General features: G+C 36.9%; 1 protein-coding gene and 1 pseudogene across 1 annotated transcript; one reads left to right on the forward strand and one right to left on the reverse strand.

The window, feature by feature from the left end:
* Window positions 1-6,391: 6,391 nt before the first annotated feature.
* LOC9313320 lies at window positions 6,392-9,587 on the reverse strand (annotated as a pseudogene).
* Window positions 9,588-12,743: 3,156 nt separating this feature from the next.
* LOC9313321 lies at window positions 12,744-17,860 on the forward strand. The gene is given in 6 exon segments (XM_021026143.1): window positions 12,744-12,977; window positions 13,060-13,290; window positions 14,828-15,082; window positions 15,217-15,320; window positions 16,267-16,316; window positions 16,827-17,860. Coding segments are annotated over 6 exon segments (1,908 nt in total).
* Window positions 17,861-17,961: the final 101 nt, after the last annotated feature.

The raw sequence follows: 17,961 nt of genomic DNA on the forward strand, positions 1-17,961 counted from the left end.
TAACTACGACACATTCATATATGAAAGGACATCAGTTATGCTTAAAATACAGTGTGGCTCTAGTTAAACCAATAGCCCTATTTACGAAATATGTAATGTGCTGAAATAATAATGTGAGCGACCTTTAATAAAAGAAATTTCTTTTGTTAACATGACAAAAATATATTTGAAATTAACACTGTCCATTGACAAGAAAAAACATTTCTCTTTGTTGCTAATATTATTCTGTGTCAAAATAAATACTAAAATGAATATATAGAAATTAAAAACGAAAAAGCAAAAGAAACAAAGGATAAATGAAGAAGAATAATAGCTAGTGGTGCCGAGGCCGATGACCCCTTGGTCCATAGTAATCTTCATGGATGTTAGGCAACGAATGATGCAATTTCTTGGAATCTTGATGAACCCTCTGCTTAACTTTGTTTACAGCTTCTAGTTGTTCACCATTGCTTGTAATAGTACTCGTCTCACAAAAACTTTGAACCACCTATATATATATATATATATATATATATATATATATATATATATATATATTTGCAATATAAACGAATGAGAATCCAATCAATCAGACTGTTTATTAGATAGATCATAGATGTTCACGAGATAAACCCTAATGGATGAACAAAAATATACAAATACCCTAGCTAAGTGTATAGCTTACTTTGATTTCATGACGGATGAGTTCTCTTACAGCTATTTCCAATCGAGAACCTGCAAAATTATGACCCTATCTATATAATTATCTTCACGCAAATCTTAATAATGTTTAAAATAGATAACTCCAAATATCCAATAAGAAAAAAGACATAAGTATAACCAAATAATGTATTTTATTACCTTGACTCGGCGATAATAGAAGAAAGATGAGCAATATAGAGATGAACAAAGCTGATCTCATTTTAATGACGTAAATATTATAACTAGAGATCGAAGATCTAGAATCTTTTTATTGTTCTCTCTTTTATTGTGAAGAAACCATGTACATAGAGAATGACATTGAGATGTATTTATAGTTCTTATCAAGTATTTAATCTCTATTTGTTAATTATTTACTATGCATATTAAACTATTTAAACAAGATTAATCACTTTTCCATATTTTTTGTTATAAGTGTTGCGAAAAGCGCAATCAATTGTCGACATTGACATTGGTTAATTTTATGAAGTGATTATTAAAATATTTTCCATTAAGAGTATTCACGTAAAGAATGACAATCATAGATATAATGCTTCTCTATCTGTCTCTCTGTTTCCTTCCTACATATATTTTAAAAACATGTTATGATGATGAGAAAAATTGGCAAGGTTAGCGATTTGCTTACTGCCTCGATATTCGTTTAGTCATAAAAAGATGGTTAAAGACCACATCCGGAAAAACATATATTTATATAAGAAATAAGCATGTTAAAATTATTCCTCTAAACAAAAGCGTTATAGGAAAACCATTTCAAACCAAAACAAAAAAAAAATGGAAATAAATAAATACACAATACACTGTTGATGAGGTTTTTTTTTTTTAATGTAATCCAGCATTTTATGTTTGTATAAGTTCATAACCTTAATTAGTTGTATTTATTTTGTTCCATAACATATATGGAGCCAAATGAAACAGGTCATTTTAATTCTTTCAGCACATTGTGACGCAACACACATGTACGTCTTTATTTTTTTTCGTTTTTTTTTAAATCGAAAGATATTGATTTGACCCAATTTAGCAGTAACAATTCTAATAATTTTAATTTGTTCAATACTAAGCCAAGAAATATTATTTAACAAAAAAAAACCCCAAAAAAAGACACGAACCTTTTATTCAGACTAAACATAAAAAATAGAGAGACAAAATCGCAGGTTATGTTCTTTCCTAGGCGTAATCTTGTTGTGGCATGTCTTTTTTTGGTTTAGTGTTATTTTAATTTATTAGCTTCATCAACCCTCACTTGTGTTGAGCATGTCCTATCTATATTCGTTCGGTCCATTAAAAAAAATTAATAAAGGATTAAGAAAAGTTAAAAAGGTTCGGCTTAACCAAAAAGATGTAAATCAGCCGGAAAGTTGGTTATTTCATACCCAACCTAAACAGCAGTGTTCAATTCATACATGATAGTTTACTCTATGTCAATAACAACTTCAAAAAGAAAAAATGGATCCCACATCGATCGAGAATAAGACCTAACACCTCACATTAGACTATAAATATGGGTAGAGTAATGTCAGCAAAGGACATCTGAGAACTGAACTGGGGAGTTAGAATAATCCGATTCTAGCTCAAGTATTAAGCTCGGCACTCCGACTTGTTTTAAAGTAGTTTTCCTTATTTAGCACTTGTAATTCGGCCGAATTATAGAACTTTTTGTAATCGCCGAACGTCAGATTGCTTAATAAAGAGATCTTCTATTAGAGCTAATTTGTCTTTCTATTTTGTTAAGTTCGGCGCTCGGTACTAACGATTGGCGCGTCAGGTAGGGGGATCAACAACATAAAATATTCTTTCAGCTAGCCGATCTTCAGCAACGATGGAAGGAAGTGAATCAATTAAGGAGCGACCGCAGGGATGTTGTAGCGGACACTCCCGACCAAGTTTGGCGAGAGACAATCATCCAGGAAGAGTAAGGCATGAGAGCCTACCACTAGGCCTTCCCGAAGGAGAACGACAAGTCATACTGGACGAACCACTCATGCAGCCAATACTACCGAACTTAGGAAGCGTGCCGACCATCCATGTAAATGAGAACAGGCCGAACATCAACACCAATCTCGGCAAAGATAACCCAAACGCATTAATGCGCAGCATCCTGGCCCATATGAAGGCACACGAGAGGAAAACGAACAAAAGATTCAATGCACTAACAAGCGCCTACACCGTGCTCCATGATCAACCGAACGCCCAGCCTCATAGAGCAGTCACTGGCTGTAACACATCTGAGCATCAAAACAATGCCAAAGCCGAAACAACTCAGCTAAACCTCGACACCGACGGGTAGCCAGAAATGACTCCAAGCGAGGAAATACAAGAACTAAGAAGCACGCTTCCTGCCATGTCTCACAGAAGCATCAAGCAACGAGTTTGGCGCTAGAGTTGGAGTTGATGTTGGAAGAAACCCGAAAGACTCCTTTCGCCTCTCATATCTGCAACATTCTAGTTCAGCATGATAACAAGATCAAACTGAAAAGCTACAAAGGAAATTCAAACCCACGACAATTCCTCGCGGCGTTTAGAATAGCTATTCAACGAGTACATTTCCACCCAAGGGAGGCTGGGGCTGGAAAATACTAATTATTCTATGAACATATTGTCGGCGCAGCTTTAAGTTTGTTCTCTGATTTACAGCCAACTCAATTGATAGTTTCCTACAGCTTTTGACACTACTCTATGTATATCGAACGAGGAACAACGCATGCCGATCTTTGGACAATGGCGCAGGGTCCAAAAGAATCATTACAAACTTTCATTGACAGATTCAAGGCTGTCGTATCGCGTGTAGCCGTGCCAGACGAAGTGGCCATCTCTACACTAAGAAACGCCGGATGCCACGAGTATCACTTTAGAGACGATCTACAATTAAACCGCCCCACTTACTTGGAAGATGCCTTTCACAAAACAACTTGCTACATCGAAATAGAGGAAGAAAAACTCGCTCTAAGTAAGAGACACAACTTGTAAAATACCTTGGGACAATGCCAAGGATGACTACTTTGAGCCTTAACAGCACTAAGATAAAGACTACCGCGACGAAGTAGACATAAAAACTGCCTCATATATAGTACGTGAGTGATGTAGAGCCATCATAATAGCCAAGCGCTACCGACAAAGCTCATCGTCTGGACGAGGAAAAGGGCAGTCGGCTGCAGCATGTCGACATCTGCTGAGCATAATCTTGAACATGTATTATAAAGAGGGACTTTGAGGTCAAACAAAAGCAATACAAAATAACAATCTAAGAGACAGGGATGCAACTTCTTCCACAGACTCGGCTCCCAGGCAAACCTACAACCCGAACAAGCACAGGAAGCTATAGACGATTGAAATCCTAAGATGGAACCACCGAAACGTAATCGTGAAGACGTGCAACGAACGACGATGCTCCAATACCTCGACGAAGGGTCAATATGATCATGGGCAAGTGTCAGCTTGCCGAGACTTTGTGCGATCAATCAAAGAATACTTAAAAGTTGGGGCCGTAACTCTCTGGCCCATGCCATCAGTGACAAACATTACTCCCGTAACATTCACCTTGGTAGATTTGGCTGGTATTGATCTACCACACAACGAACCCCTAGTGATAGAATTACACATCGACGTAAATGAGGTCACACGTATACAAATCGATACTGGAAATTTGGTGAACGTCATCTTTCGAGACGTACTTAAAAAGATGGAGCTCCACGAAAAGGATATTAAGCCTTCGATCCGATTCTTGACCGGATTCGGCGAAAATACAATGATGATCTCTAGGATTATCAAAATGCCGATTTACATTGGATGTACGACAACATGACACAAATTCGTCATAATTGACAAGCCAGTGATTAACAACATCATCCTGGGAACACCATGGATTTACGACATGCAATCAATTCTCTCGTCATATCACCAATGCGTAAAAATCCCACCTAGCATCAGCATATACACAATTCGAGTTGACCAGAAGTTGGCTCACACATGTTTCCTAATCGAGTGTAAACTGAAGAAAGAAATGGATTTATAGCAATTAAAGAAGCCTAGTGGAGAAGGTCACGGCTAATCAGCGACCAACAATACGGCCGCAAGCAAATGATATCTCTCCAAACAAGGAGCTTTTTTACCATGTAAATGATCCTCAAAGAACGCACTCCAAGTGAAGTGAGAGCTTTCCTATTTTAAGTTTTGACCTAAGGAAAGTAAGGAGACGTCATACGACCCAAAATAACATTAAGCCAATAAGGCAAGCCTTGTCTTATAGAACAGGAAACAAACTCCTAAAAAAAAGCAATCTATAAAAGTCCAAAAAAAATCCACCATTCATTACCATAACAAAACTTACCATCCAGAAGCACAACCAAAAGTGACGAGCATCCTCCGAACACAGAGAGCAAGGTAAGTCATCGGAAACAATAAACTCCTTGGGACGAAGCCACAAGAAGCCGGAACAAAGGCCGGTGAAGCAGCAACCACTGGTGGCCTCCTCCAAGGGTACAAGGGCTCCACCGTTGCCTATTCTTGGAAACGCAAGGCACGGATTAGAAAAACTCTGATCCGAGATGACGACGAGGACGTCTTAAATGACCACGAAGAGACATGGACGAGGAATCTGATTCAAAGGAAGAGTCAGCAATAGCAAAAGACACTTGGGAATTCAATATGTTTAAAAAAGAAAAAGGGAGAAATATGGGTGAGAAGAGTTGAAGAGAACAAAGATCGTTTTAACAAAAGAGTTGGAAGTGAATGAATAAGACAACCTACACAAAGAATACCTGTTATAGGCAAGGACCATTTCACACATCTCGCCACTCAAAAACAATGTTTCGCCGCCCAACATGGCTCCTCGTTTTTCAACGTCCCACGCCATTATTAATGAACCTCGATAAACAATAAACATGCAAAAGAAACGGTGTAAACATTACGAATCATGGCAAAGCAAAATTACCAAATTATCTTCTGGAATTCGAAGAGTCTAAAGCAGGAATCAATTAAAAACATCAAAACAATCCTGCAAATAATTAAGGCTCTGCGGTCCCCTAAGAATCTTACAAACCACAGGGACGAAGCCCAAACAAGTCAAAAGGGACAATGCCCATATAACTGAAAGTTCCAAATAAAGGGGGAGGGGGGGAGGGGGGGAGGGGGGGGGGAAGGGGGGGGGAGGAGGAGGAGGGTACAACAGAAGATATAATAGTTCTTCTTCATCAATTTCACACTAAAGAGGTATCTCTGGACAATTAGTTATCCGAGCTTCACCCGAATTCAATAGAGCAAAATGACCGGAAGAATGATATTCCTCTCATGTTTCAGAAATAGACGGGATGAGAGCAACTTTGGTTCGAGCAACAATTAGACAAACATTCGATCAAAACTGATCAATAGCTAAAGAGGTCGGCTCCAAATCAGTAATTGCATGCTCGACAACTGGAGTGATGACGTAACTGTCATTAGTTAAGTTAGTTACCACACAAGCGTCCACCTTTGCCTTCCACTCAACTCTGATATCCTCCAAATCCGTAATTGCATCTTTGGTCAAAGCCTCCAAGAACCCCAAAGTGCCCACGGCCTGAGCATACATTTTGACCAAATGAGATGTTTTATCATACCTCGACACCATGAGGTTAGTTATCCCCATTGTCTAGGAACACAAACGAAAGAAAACAATAAAAAATAAGAAACACCTTAGAATTCAAAAAAAAAAAGAGGGTGGCATAGATAAGGACCTCTATCACACCAACCTGACTCTGAGAACAAGCCCAATACTGATAAAACTCTTTCTCAGTGAGGTAATTAGATTAAGGCTCCACTAGAGAATCCACCACCTTTCAAAGGAACCGGCCGCACTCCACTTTGTCAATTGAAACGACGAATCTTTTGGTCGGTATTCATACCGAAAGGAGTGATCAACGGGCACCAGAAGCCTAAGCACTCTGGGATGATCGATACTATTGCCCTCAACCCGCCTACTCTTTTCAGTCAGCGGAGGCACTCCTTTCGAAGTAAGACCTCGCTTAGACCCAAGGGTAGGAGGGGTGGAAGAAACTTTCATTCCTCCCTTAGTCGCGACCTGAGAATTAGAGACCTTTCTCTTCCCTGAGTCATGGCCCGAGCCTCAGCTACCACTAAGATTAGCCTTGGGACCATTCTCATCAGAACAAGGAGGAACCTTCTTGCTCGAATTATAGTTCCCCTCACGAGGAGAAACCCTGCGAACCTCTTCTTCCTTGGCACAATGAACTTCCTTATTTTTAGCTCGACAAGCTTCCATCTCCTTGGCTGGTTTGGCACAAAGATCGGTAGCAAAGTCGGGTACATCAGCCTCAACCGTATTCTTCTTCCGAGAATGACCTAGACAAAAATCGAAAGAAACGATAAAAGGAAAAGCATAAAACTAAGAAGGTCACCTTATACTAGCCAAAAGTAAAAAAAAAAAAAAAGATATAAGCAGCCACCTTTTTGAGCTGGTTTGCATTTTTTGTGAAAAACAGACACGTTTCCCTAGTCTACCGGATTTTGCCTCCTCAGAATGTCAACCAGATCGGCAATTTCTGAAGGACACCTTTGAAGAATTCTAAAGCTCGGCTCTGCACAAAAAAAAAAAAAGAAGAAAAAGACGAATTTAGTGCGTTAGAATTAAGACCAAGGATAACAAAGAAGAATCTGGAATCTACCATACCTAAGATTCCATTTGGTCTTGAATTTCACCAACGGATCCTCAATAAAATGCCGATCTACTTTGGCGTAGAAGTATCCACCGACCCCATCCCGATTCTTCGAGAGGAGAATTGACAATGATTCGAAAGCCCAGAACGGTGCTAATATAATGTTGACCAGGGTTCTTCGCCACTTTGCTAAAAAAAAGTAAGTTTTCCCTTCAACTTGACAGAAATAGGAACACCACATGTAGAGCCAAGCATTTATAGGAAATATGCATTACGAATTGAGATGACCGTCAGTTTGGAGATCGCAATACGCCGGATGCAACAATAGAACATAAGAAAATCAGGAATCAGAAAACAAAGCCCGGTCTCCGTGAAGAGATCTTTGCAAAGACATATATAACTTGGAGGACTCCTGATCGACCTTTGCGAACTATATGGAATAATGATAGTAAGATGGTTCGGCGAACAACAAAATTCAATCATCAAACGTACCGTCTCGCCATCAGATGACGAAGGGCCAAGATTGATCGGTGCGATTGCCAGGTCAAGATCATGACTTCATTCTTGAGCTTCAGGAGCAGCATTCAAGTTAACATTGACACCTAGATACATGGCCGGTCTGTCGGCATCATCAGATACCATTTCATCCCTCAAGCTCAGGATCTTGAAAGAAGGAATCAACGAACCTTGGGCCTCATCACGAATAGCCGAAGAGTCTCAGCAGGATAACTTGGCAGCTGAAGTAACTTCCTCGGATCCATCACTTTGACATGTAGGGTTGTCGACACTCATAGAAGGATCGACAGATCCATGACAAAGAGGCGATCTTCCCCCAGAATAACTAGAAGTCGTCCACTCACGAATAAACTCATTCCCAAAATCAACCGGAGAAGATGATTCCATTGGTCGAAGCTTCAAATACAGTGATGGAAAAGTAGATCTCCCAAGTAAAATTATTACAACAACAATGGATCTAAAAACAAAGGCAAGGAGAAGAACGGTGCTATATAACTATAAAGAAAAATCTGAAAGATGAAGTAAAGAAAAAGAGAAGGAAGAATACCTTGTCAGTCGCTCCAAAAGAAAGAAGAGTAAAAGAAAAACGAGAGATGAATGCCAAGACACCTGTATTTATAGAGAAAGGAAGAAGGAGCCAACGCTTGACCTAGGGGACATAATGATTGCACCGAATGGTCACATCTCTCCCACGTGTCAAGATATTCGAATTTTTCGTGCCGCTGTTGGAGCTCTTGAGAATTCATATCCAGTTAAAACAAGGGATATGCGATTAGGTCAAGAGAATTGCGCAGCTGGCCGAACGAAGTTTTGTATCAGTCCATTTGAAATTCAAAATGACTACGAAAGAGGGGGGTAAATTATTGGGCATGGGCTTTGCGCCAGCTATATTCGTTCGGCCCATTAAAAGAAGTCAACAATGGATTGAGAAAAGTCAGAAAGGCTCGGCCTGTTAACCAAAAGGATGTAAATCGGCCCATCTTCTAGAAGGAATGAATAATAACCACTTCAAATAGGAAAAAAAAGGGATTCCACATCGATCGAGAATAAGACCTAGCACATCACATCAGACTATAAATACGGGCAGAGTAGTGTTAGCAAAGGACATTTGAGAACTCAGAGGGGGAGTCAAAGAATTATCCGATTCCAGCTCAAGTATCAAGCTCGACACTCCGACTTGTTTTAAAGTAGTTTTCCTTATTTAGCACTTGTAGCATGGCAAAATTATAGAACTTCTTGTAATCGCTGAACGTAGGGTTACTTAATAAAGGAAATCTTCTGTTACAACCAATTTGTCTTTCTATTTTGTTAAAATTCGGCTCTCGGTATTGTAACACCCGTCCCGCCACAAAGGATGAGACTGTATGTTATTAATCGGATCTTGCCAAAACGTTTATTTCTTTAAAATTCACCAACGAACAAATTTCAACCCGCAACTTTTGAAACTTACTAACCTGGAGAAAATGGGAAAAAGGGGTGAGTAAAACAAGTTTACTCAGTAAGGAGATCAACTCTGCCCACTAGACATACAGTAAACACGTTCCAAACATAATCAGCAACCATTACTTAGCATAGATTCAAAATGTCTATCAATCAAACAAACATGCATTTGTCTTGCTCACGACAAGATATTTTACTTTCATTTTTAGTTTTTAAGTATTTTAACTTATGGCTACTCAAGCCTATATTAACTTTAGCTACTCAAGCCTATTAACTTTGGCTACTCAAGCCTATTAACATTGGCTACTCAAGCCTATTTATGGAAGACCACGGACCGTAGCTCGAACCTTCCCGTACTGCTCGTCAGTGGTTATTGACCTGTATATGAATCCGTCGGTCCATTACAGTCCAACCTCCTCGAGTATCCTTCACATACTCTTTAGTTTTATCTTCTCATATACATATACTTAATCATTTTTATAATTTAATATATGTTAAACATGATTTCAAATCATGTCACTAATGCATTTCACATGTCATGTTACTAACAACCTAACTTTATCATACACACAAATTTACATAAATCAACAAAAAGACAATTCTCGAGCCTATACTCCTCATCATTGTGTGAAACGAATAGGTTCTTAGAAAAATACATGACATACATTATTTAACAGATTATTAGATTCAAAGTTGGGTTGTACCGTTTGGCCATGTAATCATGAAAAGTGAGATAAAATAACACATTAATGACTTAATTAAGAATTATCTTATGGCTTGCTGCACTTGCTTTGATGGGTAAAAAAAAGTTCGCTAAAGCTGTTCTAGCAACATGATATTATAGATGTACCTTTACAATAAATAATGTTCATGAAACTCGTGTATTCGCATTTTATATGGAATGATGTTATGTACAAACAATCGATAATTAACATCAAAACTTTTAAAGAAATGTCTTCATGAAATATGAATAAAAAATAAACTCTTTTAGAGATAAGATAAATGATCATTAGATCGTCCTCGATGCCATTTATTCTTCTCGCAAATTTCTTAAGTGATCTTTGTTACCACGTGATATATATCAAATCATTTATTTATCAAGAATACATTATCGTCGACAATATAAATGTTGTATATCACTTATTATATTTATGCTCAAATATTTATCTTTTAAATTTTAATGATTATATTTTATACTAAAAATTTATATTAATAGAAAAGTTTTTAGATCAAAATACCACGCAACGCGTGGGTACAAAATCTACTCATGGATAATTACATCATAAATATTGGTTCTTAAGTATTAACATGAATCTAGTTAGCTTAGTTTCTGTTTTTTCTTTCTTAGGTGTTTTGGTTGATTGGTCCAAAAGGGTCAAGAATTACTTTTAATGGGGCTAATCGGGAGAGATTTTTCTCTCGTTGAAAGCTCGACAGAGGTTAAGCCTTCGTTTGTTCAGAAAAAAAAAAGGTTAAGGCTAGGCATGACCAAAAGCTAACCGTAATCGTATTTTGGACTGTAATCGGATCATTTCTCAACTATAACCGTATAAAAAAATTAAAAACCATAACCGTTAAGTAACCGTAAATGTATCAAAACCGTTAGTTAACCGTACGGTTAACCATACTATTAATCTTATAGTTAAAATCATAAAAATATAATTGTAAATACATATAATGCAAAAACAAATATCTAATGTTCTGTCAAAAAAATTTCAAAGAACTAAATGATACCATATATGAAAAAAATTACGTTAGAAAAACTTGTCTTTTTCTCAAAAAAAATATGTTGTAATGCTATATTGATTGAAATGGAGAAAACTTAGTTTATAACATACTTTTCATCTTATTAAAGTAGTATAAAAATTAGATAACTCGTAATACTTTGCCTCTGATATTAACGTATCGTAATCATCAGATAACCGTAACCGCATTTAACCGTAACTGTGGTAACCAAAACCGTATTTAACCGTAACTTTTTTAACCGTATTCAACCGTAACCGTTTTAACCGTATATATAATAGTTAAGATTACGACTAAAAAAAAATTATAATCATAACCGATAACTAATCAACTTTTATCGTAATAACTATAACCGTGGTCATACCTAGTTAATGCTTCGTAAATTTCCTAAGTTTTAAAGTTTTTAACAATATTTTTAAAAGACAAAAAAAAAAGTGAAAAACGTAAATAATGTTATTGATTGGTAACACCAAAATCACGGTTTTCTATATTCTTTTCCCAAAACCACATCACATGCACCAATCAAGAAATTTTACAACATTTGCGTTTTTTTTAAAAAAAAAAAAAAAAAGATTGCGGTTTCATCCGTTGTATAATAGACCGGACCACACTTCAAAACAGCCAGAAGTCATTACCCTGCGGATTTTTGAAAAACGCATTGGATAATAGATTTTTTGTTTTGTTTTTTAAATTATAATTATTTTAATATTAAAACTAGTATATATGGGTTTAACAAAAAAATCATATCAGAATACTAAAGAAAAAAAAAACAGCAGCAAAAAAAAAAAATCTCCACCATCTTACCATCTTCTTCAAACGTCCTCTGATCTCATTTGGAGGTAAATTTTTTTTATTAAACACTCTTTGTAACAATTAATTTCAATATTTAATGCATATATCAACTGATTTAATACAAAATATACTTGTTAAATGATAATGGATTTAACTTATTTGTTAAGACATACAAGAAATACCATTATTTTCTTTTTAGTGTTGAATATTTTTTCTTTTCTAGGATTTTTTGAAAAATGCTTTATTTTTATTAAAATTTTAAAAACTAACATATGTTATAATTTTCTTAACCTACTTTTTTTTTATGAACAAAATTATATCGTATTATCGTAATTAAAATTAAAATCTACATACTTACTAGATAATATTAAAAGTATAATGTATTTAATTTGCCACTGTTATTGGTTAAATACTGAAAAACATGTAATATTTTGGTGTATTATATTTTGTTAAAACATGGGCTAAAAAAAAAAAATTCTTACGTTAATTTTTTTATAATTTAAAAAAAAAACATAAATATTCATAAACCAATTGAGTTTATACATCAAAAAATATCTTTTAAAAATAATAGAAAATAGTTAATAGCTTATCAAAATATTTTTTTAAACACTATAAAATAATTGATGGATTTTAATGATTGTAGATATGTCATCTAGTCGTCGACGGAACACAAATCCTTCTACAACAACAAGTTCAACTCATCCCAACGAAACATCAACTCCTCCTACAGAAACAACAGTGTGGGTAAATTTACTTTTACTTCTATTTTTTTGTAAATAAAAATCTTTATTAAATTTTCCATAATAAATCACATTGTTGTATTTACGAAATTTGTAAAATTAAGACAAGTACAAATGGTCGTACATTCAAGAAAAAACATTAATTCAATTGTTCGACGAAGCAATTGCCATGAATAATTACACTCTTAAGCATCCTACTACCATCGGTAGAGACTATATGGTTGAAAAGTTCAATCAAGCGTTCCAAATGAATATAAATTATGGTTTCTTCAAAAACAAGCTTGATGAATTCAAAAAATGTTACAAGAGGTGGAAGTTTCTTATGCATAAAACTGGCATCACGGTTTATCCTGATACATCAATGATCTATGCATCTGACACATGGTGGAAAGAACAAGAGCTTGTAAGTACACATAATTATTATATTCATCAAAATATGTTTCAAAATTTCGGTATTAAGAATCTAATTGATTTAAAAATTTTAGGGATGCAAATTAACAAAAAGCTTGAACCAACGACCGCCTGAGTTCTGGAACGTAATGCAACGATGTTTCGTCTTATATGATGTTCAATCACAATCTCAACATTCTGCTCGCCAAAGAAGAGAACAATTGATCAACGAGCATCCAATTGATGAAGATGAAAGTGCAGATATTGCTGGAACAAGAAACGGTCTGTTGGAACAAGTTTGGGATTGCTCGGTTGGTGCTGACGTGGTTCGTGGAGTTGAAGATAAATATCAGAAAGATATTTAGAGAGATCAAATCAGAAGAAACGTGCAGCTGAAGATATTCTTGGAGAAGAATATTATTGAAGATTTGTTTCTTTTATTTAGAAGAGGATATTTTCCTTTTGTATCGGGATAAAATCTAGGGTGACATATCTCATAGGTATATGGGTATATATACTAGGGAGATGTGTGCTGCTAGGGTTAGCCGAAAAGAGAGAGAGAAAAACGAATTGCTTTGTTTCGGTGCTTTTGTAGGCAAGTCGAGCTGTTTTCTGGAACACGGGTTTAGTTGTTCTAATACTAGGTGTAACTAGATATTGTTTGGTGTCGAACTAAGAAGTTCTTAGTGTCGTGTAATTCCAGTTAGGAAAGGTCTTGTTGTAAAGATTGTCTAAGTGAATCTAGTTATTGTTTTGAGGACGTAGGCACGTTGCCGAACCTCGTTAATTCTCATGTGCCTTATCTATCTCTGCTTTTTCAATTGGTATCAGAGCGGGCATCTGTAAAGAGTCTGACTCCACAAACGGGTGAGGATCCTGAGGAAAGAGATGGATGATATGTTTCGAGAATGGTTGGCAGTTAAAAGTCTTGCGTTAGATGCTGAAAACTATGGATATTGGAAGGTGAATATGAAGGCAATCATACAAGGTATTGATGAGGACGCTTGGACAGCTGTGGAAGATGGCTATGAAGTCCCAAAAATTGAAGAAAGAGACGGTTCTATTGTCACTAAACCAAAGGCTAAATGGACAAAGAATGAGAAGACTATGTCAAGGTATAATGCAAAAGCTTTATCTACTATTTTTACCTCGGTTAACAAAAATCAGTTCAAGTTGATTCAAGGGTGTGAATCAGCCAAAGAAGCGTGGGATAAGCTAGAAAAAGTTTTTGAAGGAACAAAAAGTGTGAAGATATCAAGAATTGACAGGCTAGCTTCTCAATTTGAGAATATACGAATGGATGAGCACGAAAATGTTACAGATTTTAGTGCTAAGCTGTGTGCGATTGCTAATGAAGCACATGTGATTGGAAAGACGTACAAAGACAAGAAGCTTGTCAAGAAGTTGCTGCGATGTTTGCCTAAGAGATTCGAGGCACAAAAGGCGGCTATGGAAACTGCTTTTAACACGGATGAGACCCCATTTGATGAAATAGTTGGGAGACTACAAGCGTATGAGATGGACCAAAAGGATGTTATTTCAAATAGTGTCAATAGACCAACTCTATATGAGAATGATGATAAGTTGAGAATACAAAATTTAGAAGAATCTATGGGCTCACTTGTGAAGATGTTTGGGAAACTTCTTAAAGACGTTGGAAAAAGGGGTAAGAACTCTTTGGAAAATGATCATGGTACATACAAAAATGTGGGAGAAGGAAGACGTGGTATACAGTGCCATGAATGTAGAGGATTTGGACACATCAAGTCTGCATGTCCGAGTATCAAGAAGAAGAAAAAGGTTCGTTGCTTAGGATGTAACGGTTATGGACATACAAAATCTGAGTGTGTCGATGGTGTGAAGATAAAAAGGAATATCTATGAAGACTCTAGTGAGAGTGAAACAGATGATGAAGAGGAGTTAGCCAACTTTGTGGCATTACCTTCATTCGTGGAGCACAAAGAAGGAAGCGAAAAATCTGATTCTATATCAACTGCTGAAACAAGTAGTGAATACTCCAACACAAGCAGCGATTTAGGAAGCGATCAAGAGGTGGATCTTCAAGATGAATTCAAAAGTCTATATGAGAGTTGGGTTAAGAAAAGTAAAGACTACATGGTACTTATCGATGAGAAGATGTTGATGGAAAGTAAAATAAAGAATCCGAGAAAGAGCTAACTTTTGAAAAAGAAGAATCAGAGAAATTGAAAATCAAGCTTGCTGAAAATCAAAAGTGTTCTTGTGCTTTGAAGAATGAAGATCATGAAGTTGTTCATATGCTAAAAGTGAAGGAGGAACTTGCAGCGGAAAAAGAAAAATCCAAACGGTTGGAGGATGAACTCATGCAGAATGAAAAGTACTTGAGGATGTTGAATAATGGAACAAAGAATCTAGATCAAATACTAAGCATGGGAAGAACAGAAAAAACAAGATTTGGTCTTGGTTATCAAGGAGGTATATCCGATTCAAAGACTGTTTTTGTTCAAGAGAATCTGTCGAAATCTGCTGGAACAAGGGAAAACCTGTTGACGACGACAACAAAAAGTCTCATCACAACTCCGATGGATGAGCATAATGTACAAGTCAAAAGTAGCGGTCCATGTATTTCTGATGAGAAGAAGATGAGTTATGTTCGTGGATGCAACAAAGGTTCATCAAATTTAAGAACATGTGTTGCTAGCTGGAACAAGCTGAATTCTGTTGGAACAGAAACCCAGAAAAATCACCAAAAAGTATTTTTTACTTCAGGATGCTTTTATTGTGGAAAGAAAGGGCATATCAAGGCCTACTGCTATAAATTCCTTGACAAGATTAGATGTGCATTAAAGCAAAAGAAGGTTGTTCAAGATTCAAGGAGATTTCAAAAGGTTTGGATTAAGAAGATGGATTTGTATGGTGATGTGTCTCATAAGTCATCAACCAATACTCCAAGGAAGATGATGTGCTACACATGTAGGTGTTTGAAGCACATGTCGAATGATCAAGCAAAGTTTACAAAGAAAAAGTTCAGATTTAGAAATGAGAGTTATTGGAGAGATCCAAGTGGAAGACGATTCTGATCGAGGAGAATATTCCAGCAAGTATGGTTATGCACATGTTTTTTTAACAAAGTTTTATCACTCAAGCAGGGGGAGAATGTAGAATATCCATGGAGAGTAGAAGTTCCATGGAGAGTTAATTATCACAGTGATATATGATTAAGGGGAAGTTTGTATATCATGATGTCTTGTTGGGGATGCGTGATAATTATGGTGAGCTTGAGTTGTAATACTCAGTTAAAAAGGGGGAGAATGAAAGTGCAGATATTGCTGGAACAAGAAACGGTCTGTTGGAACAAGTTTGGGATTGCTCGGTTGGTGCTGACGTGGTTCGTGGAGTTGAAGATAAATATCAGAAAGATATTTAGAGAGATCAAGTCAGAAGAAACGTGCAGCTGAAGATATTCTTGGAGAAGAATATTATTGAAGATTTGTTTCTTTTATTTAGAAGAGGATATTTTCCTTTTGTATCGGGATAAAATCTAGGGTGACATATCTCATAGGTATATGGGTATATATACTAGGGAGATGTGTGCTGCTAGGGTTAGCCGAAAAGAGAGAGAGAAAAACGAATTGCTTTGTTTCGGTGCTTTTGTAGGCAAGTCGAGCTGTTTGCTGGAACACAGGTTTAGTTGTTCTAATACTGGGTGTAACTAGATATTGTTTGGTGTCGAACTAAGAGGTTCTTAGTGTCGTGTAATTCCAGTTAGGCAAGGTCTTGTTGTAAAGATTGTCTAAGTGAATCTAGTTATTGTTTTGAGGACGTAGGCACGTTGCCAAACCTCGTTAATTCTCGTGTGCCTTATCTATCTCTGCTTTTTCAGAAGAGAGCCAAGATGACTCAGACGCTGATAGTGGTGACGTGCCTCAAACACAAGTTCCTGAGACGCAAGAAGAAGAAGAAGTGTAACGTGTTACAATTGATGATGATGAAACGTTCCAAAATTCCGCTGCTAGAAACCAACAACGAGGTAGGCTAAATTTGCAGTCAACCGCTAGACGTGGGAGTAGTTCACAAAGATCTGGGAGAAGCGCAAGAGTTTCTATTGGAAGTGGTTCACGAGGGAATCGTAGGCGACAATCGTTTGAGACAACAATACAAGATACCATTGCTGGATACAGAGAATTCCAACGACAAAGTTTTCAACAACTTCGTCCTGGTGGTTTTGACCAAGATGATTATGATGAATTTAAAAAGGCGGAAGCGATATTCATTGCGCTAGACCTTCCCAAGCACACAAGATTTTGGGCATGCATTAATGCACTTAAGGAACTAGTATTTTGGCGTAAGTATTTCATTGACATATCTGGAAGCAGTAACGAGGATAAGCTACAACTATTAGAAGCTATGACTGGTGTCTCACGGAACAACCAAGATGTGCCAAAACAGTTAAGGCCATGCCATTCATTTGGGAGCCCGAATTCCGGAGGTCTATCATCCGAAAGTCCATCTTCTGTGGGTAATAATTTAGGAGGGCGAAACTCACCCGGTTTTTGGGGTCCCGTTTATCGACAGTGGGGCACACCACCAAATGCTCCACAGTGGGGCACACCACCAAATGCTCCACAGTGGGGAACACCACCAAATGCTCCTCAGTGGGATACACCACCAAACTTTCAACAAAGCGGTTCATCTGGAACGACTCCAGCAAATGTCCAATATGGATTTTCACTTGGTGGTCAGGGAGAACATATGAGGAATACACAACAAGCTTCACCATCCGGTCTCGGTTTTACAAATTATTTTGAAACTGGAAAAATGCCACAAACACCTAGACCGGGAGGTTTTTTCAACATTTGGGGAACCCGGCAAGAACCAAATGCAAGTCATCAAAGTGATGTAGGAGATGAAGATTAGTTTGTGATGATTGTGTTTTATTAATCTCGCTTATGTTTTGAAATAAATATTGTTTTTTTAGTTTATTTTTGAATTATGTTTAGGTTGTTGTTGTAAAATAA

The sequence above is a fragment of the Arabidopsis lyrata genome (assembly GCF_000004255.2).
Source record: "Arabidopsis lyrata subsp. lyrata unplaced genomic scaffold ARALYscaffold_5, whole genome shotgun sequence".
NCBI classification, from domain to species: Eukaryota; Viridiplantae; Streptophyta; class Magnoliopsida; order Brassicales; family Brassicaceae; genus Arabidopsis; species Arabidopsis lyrata.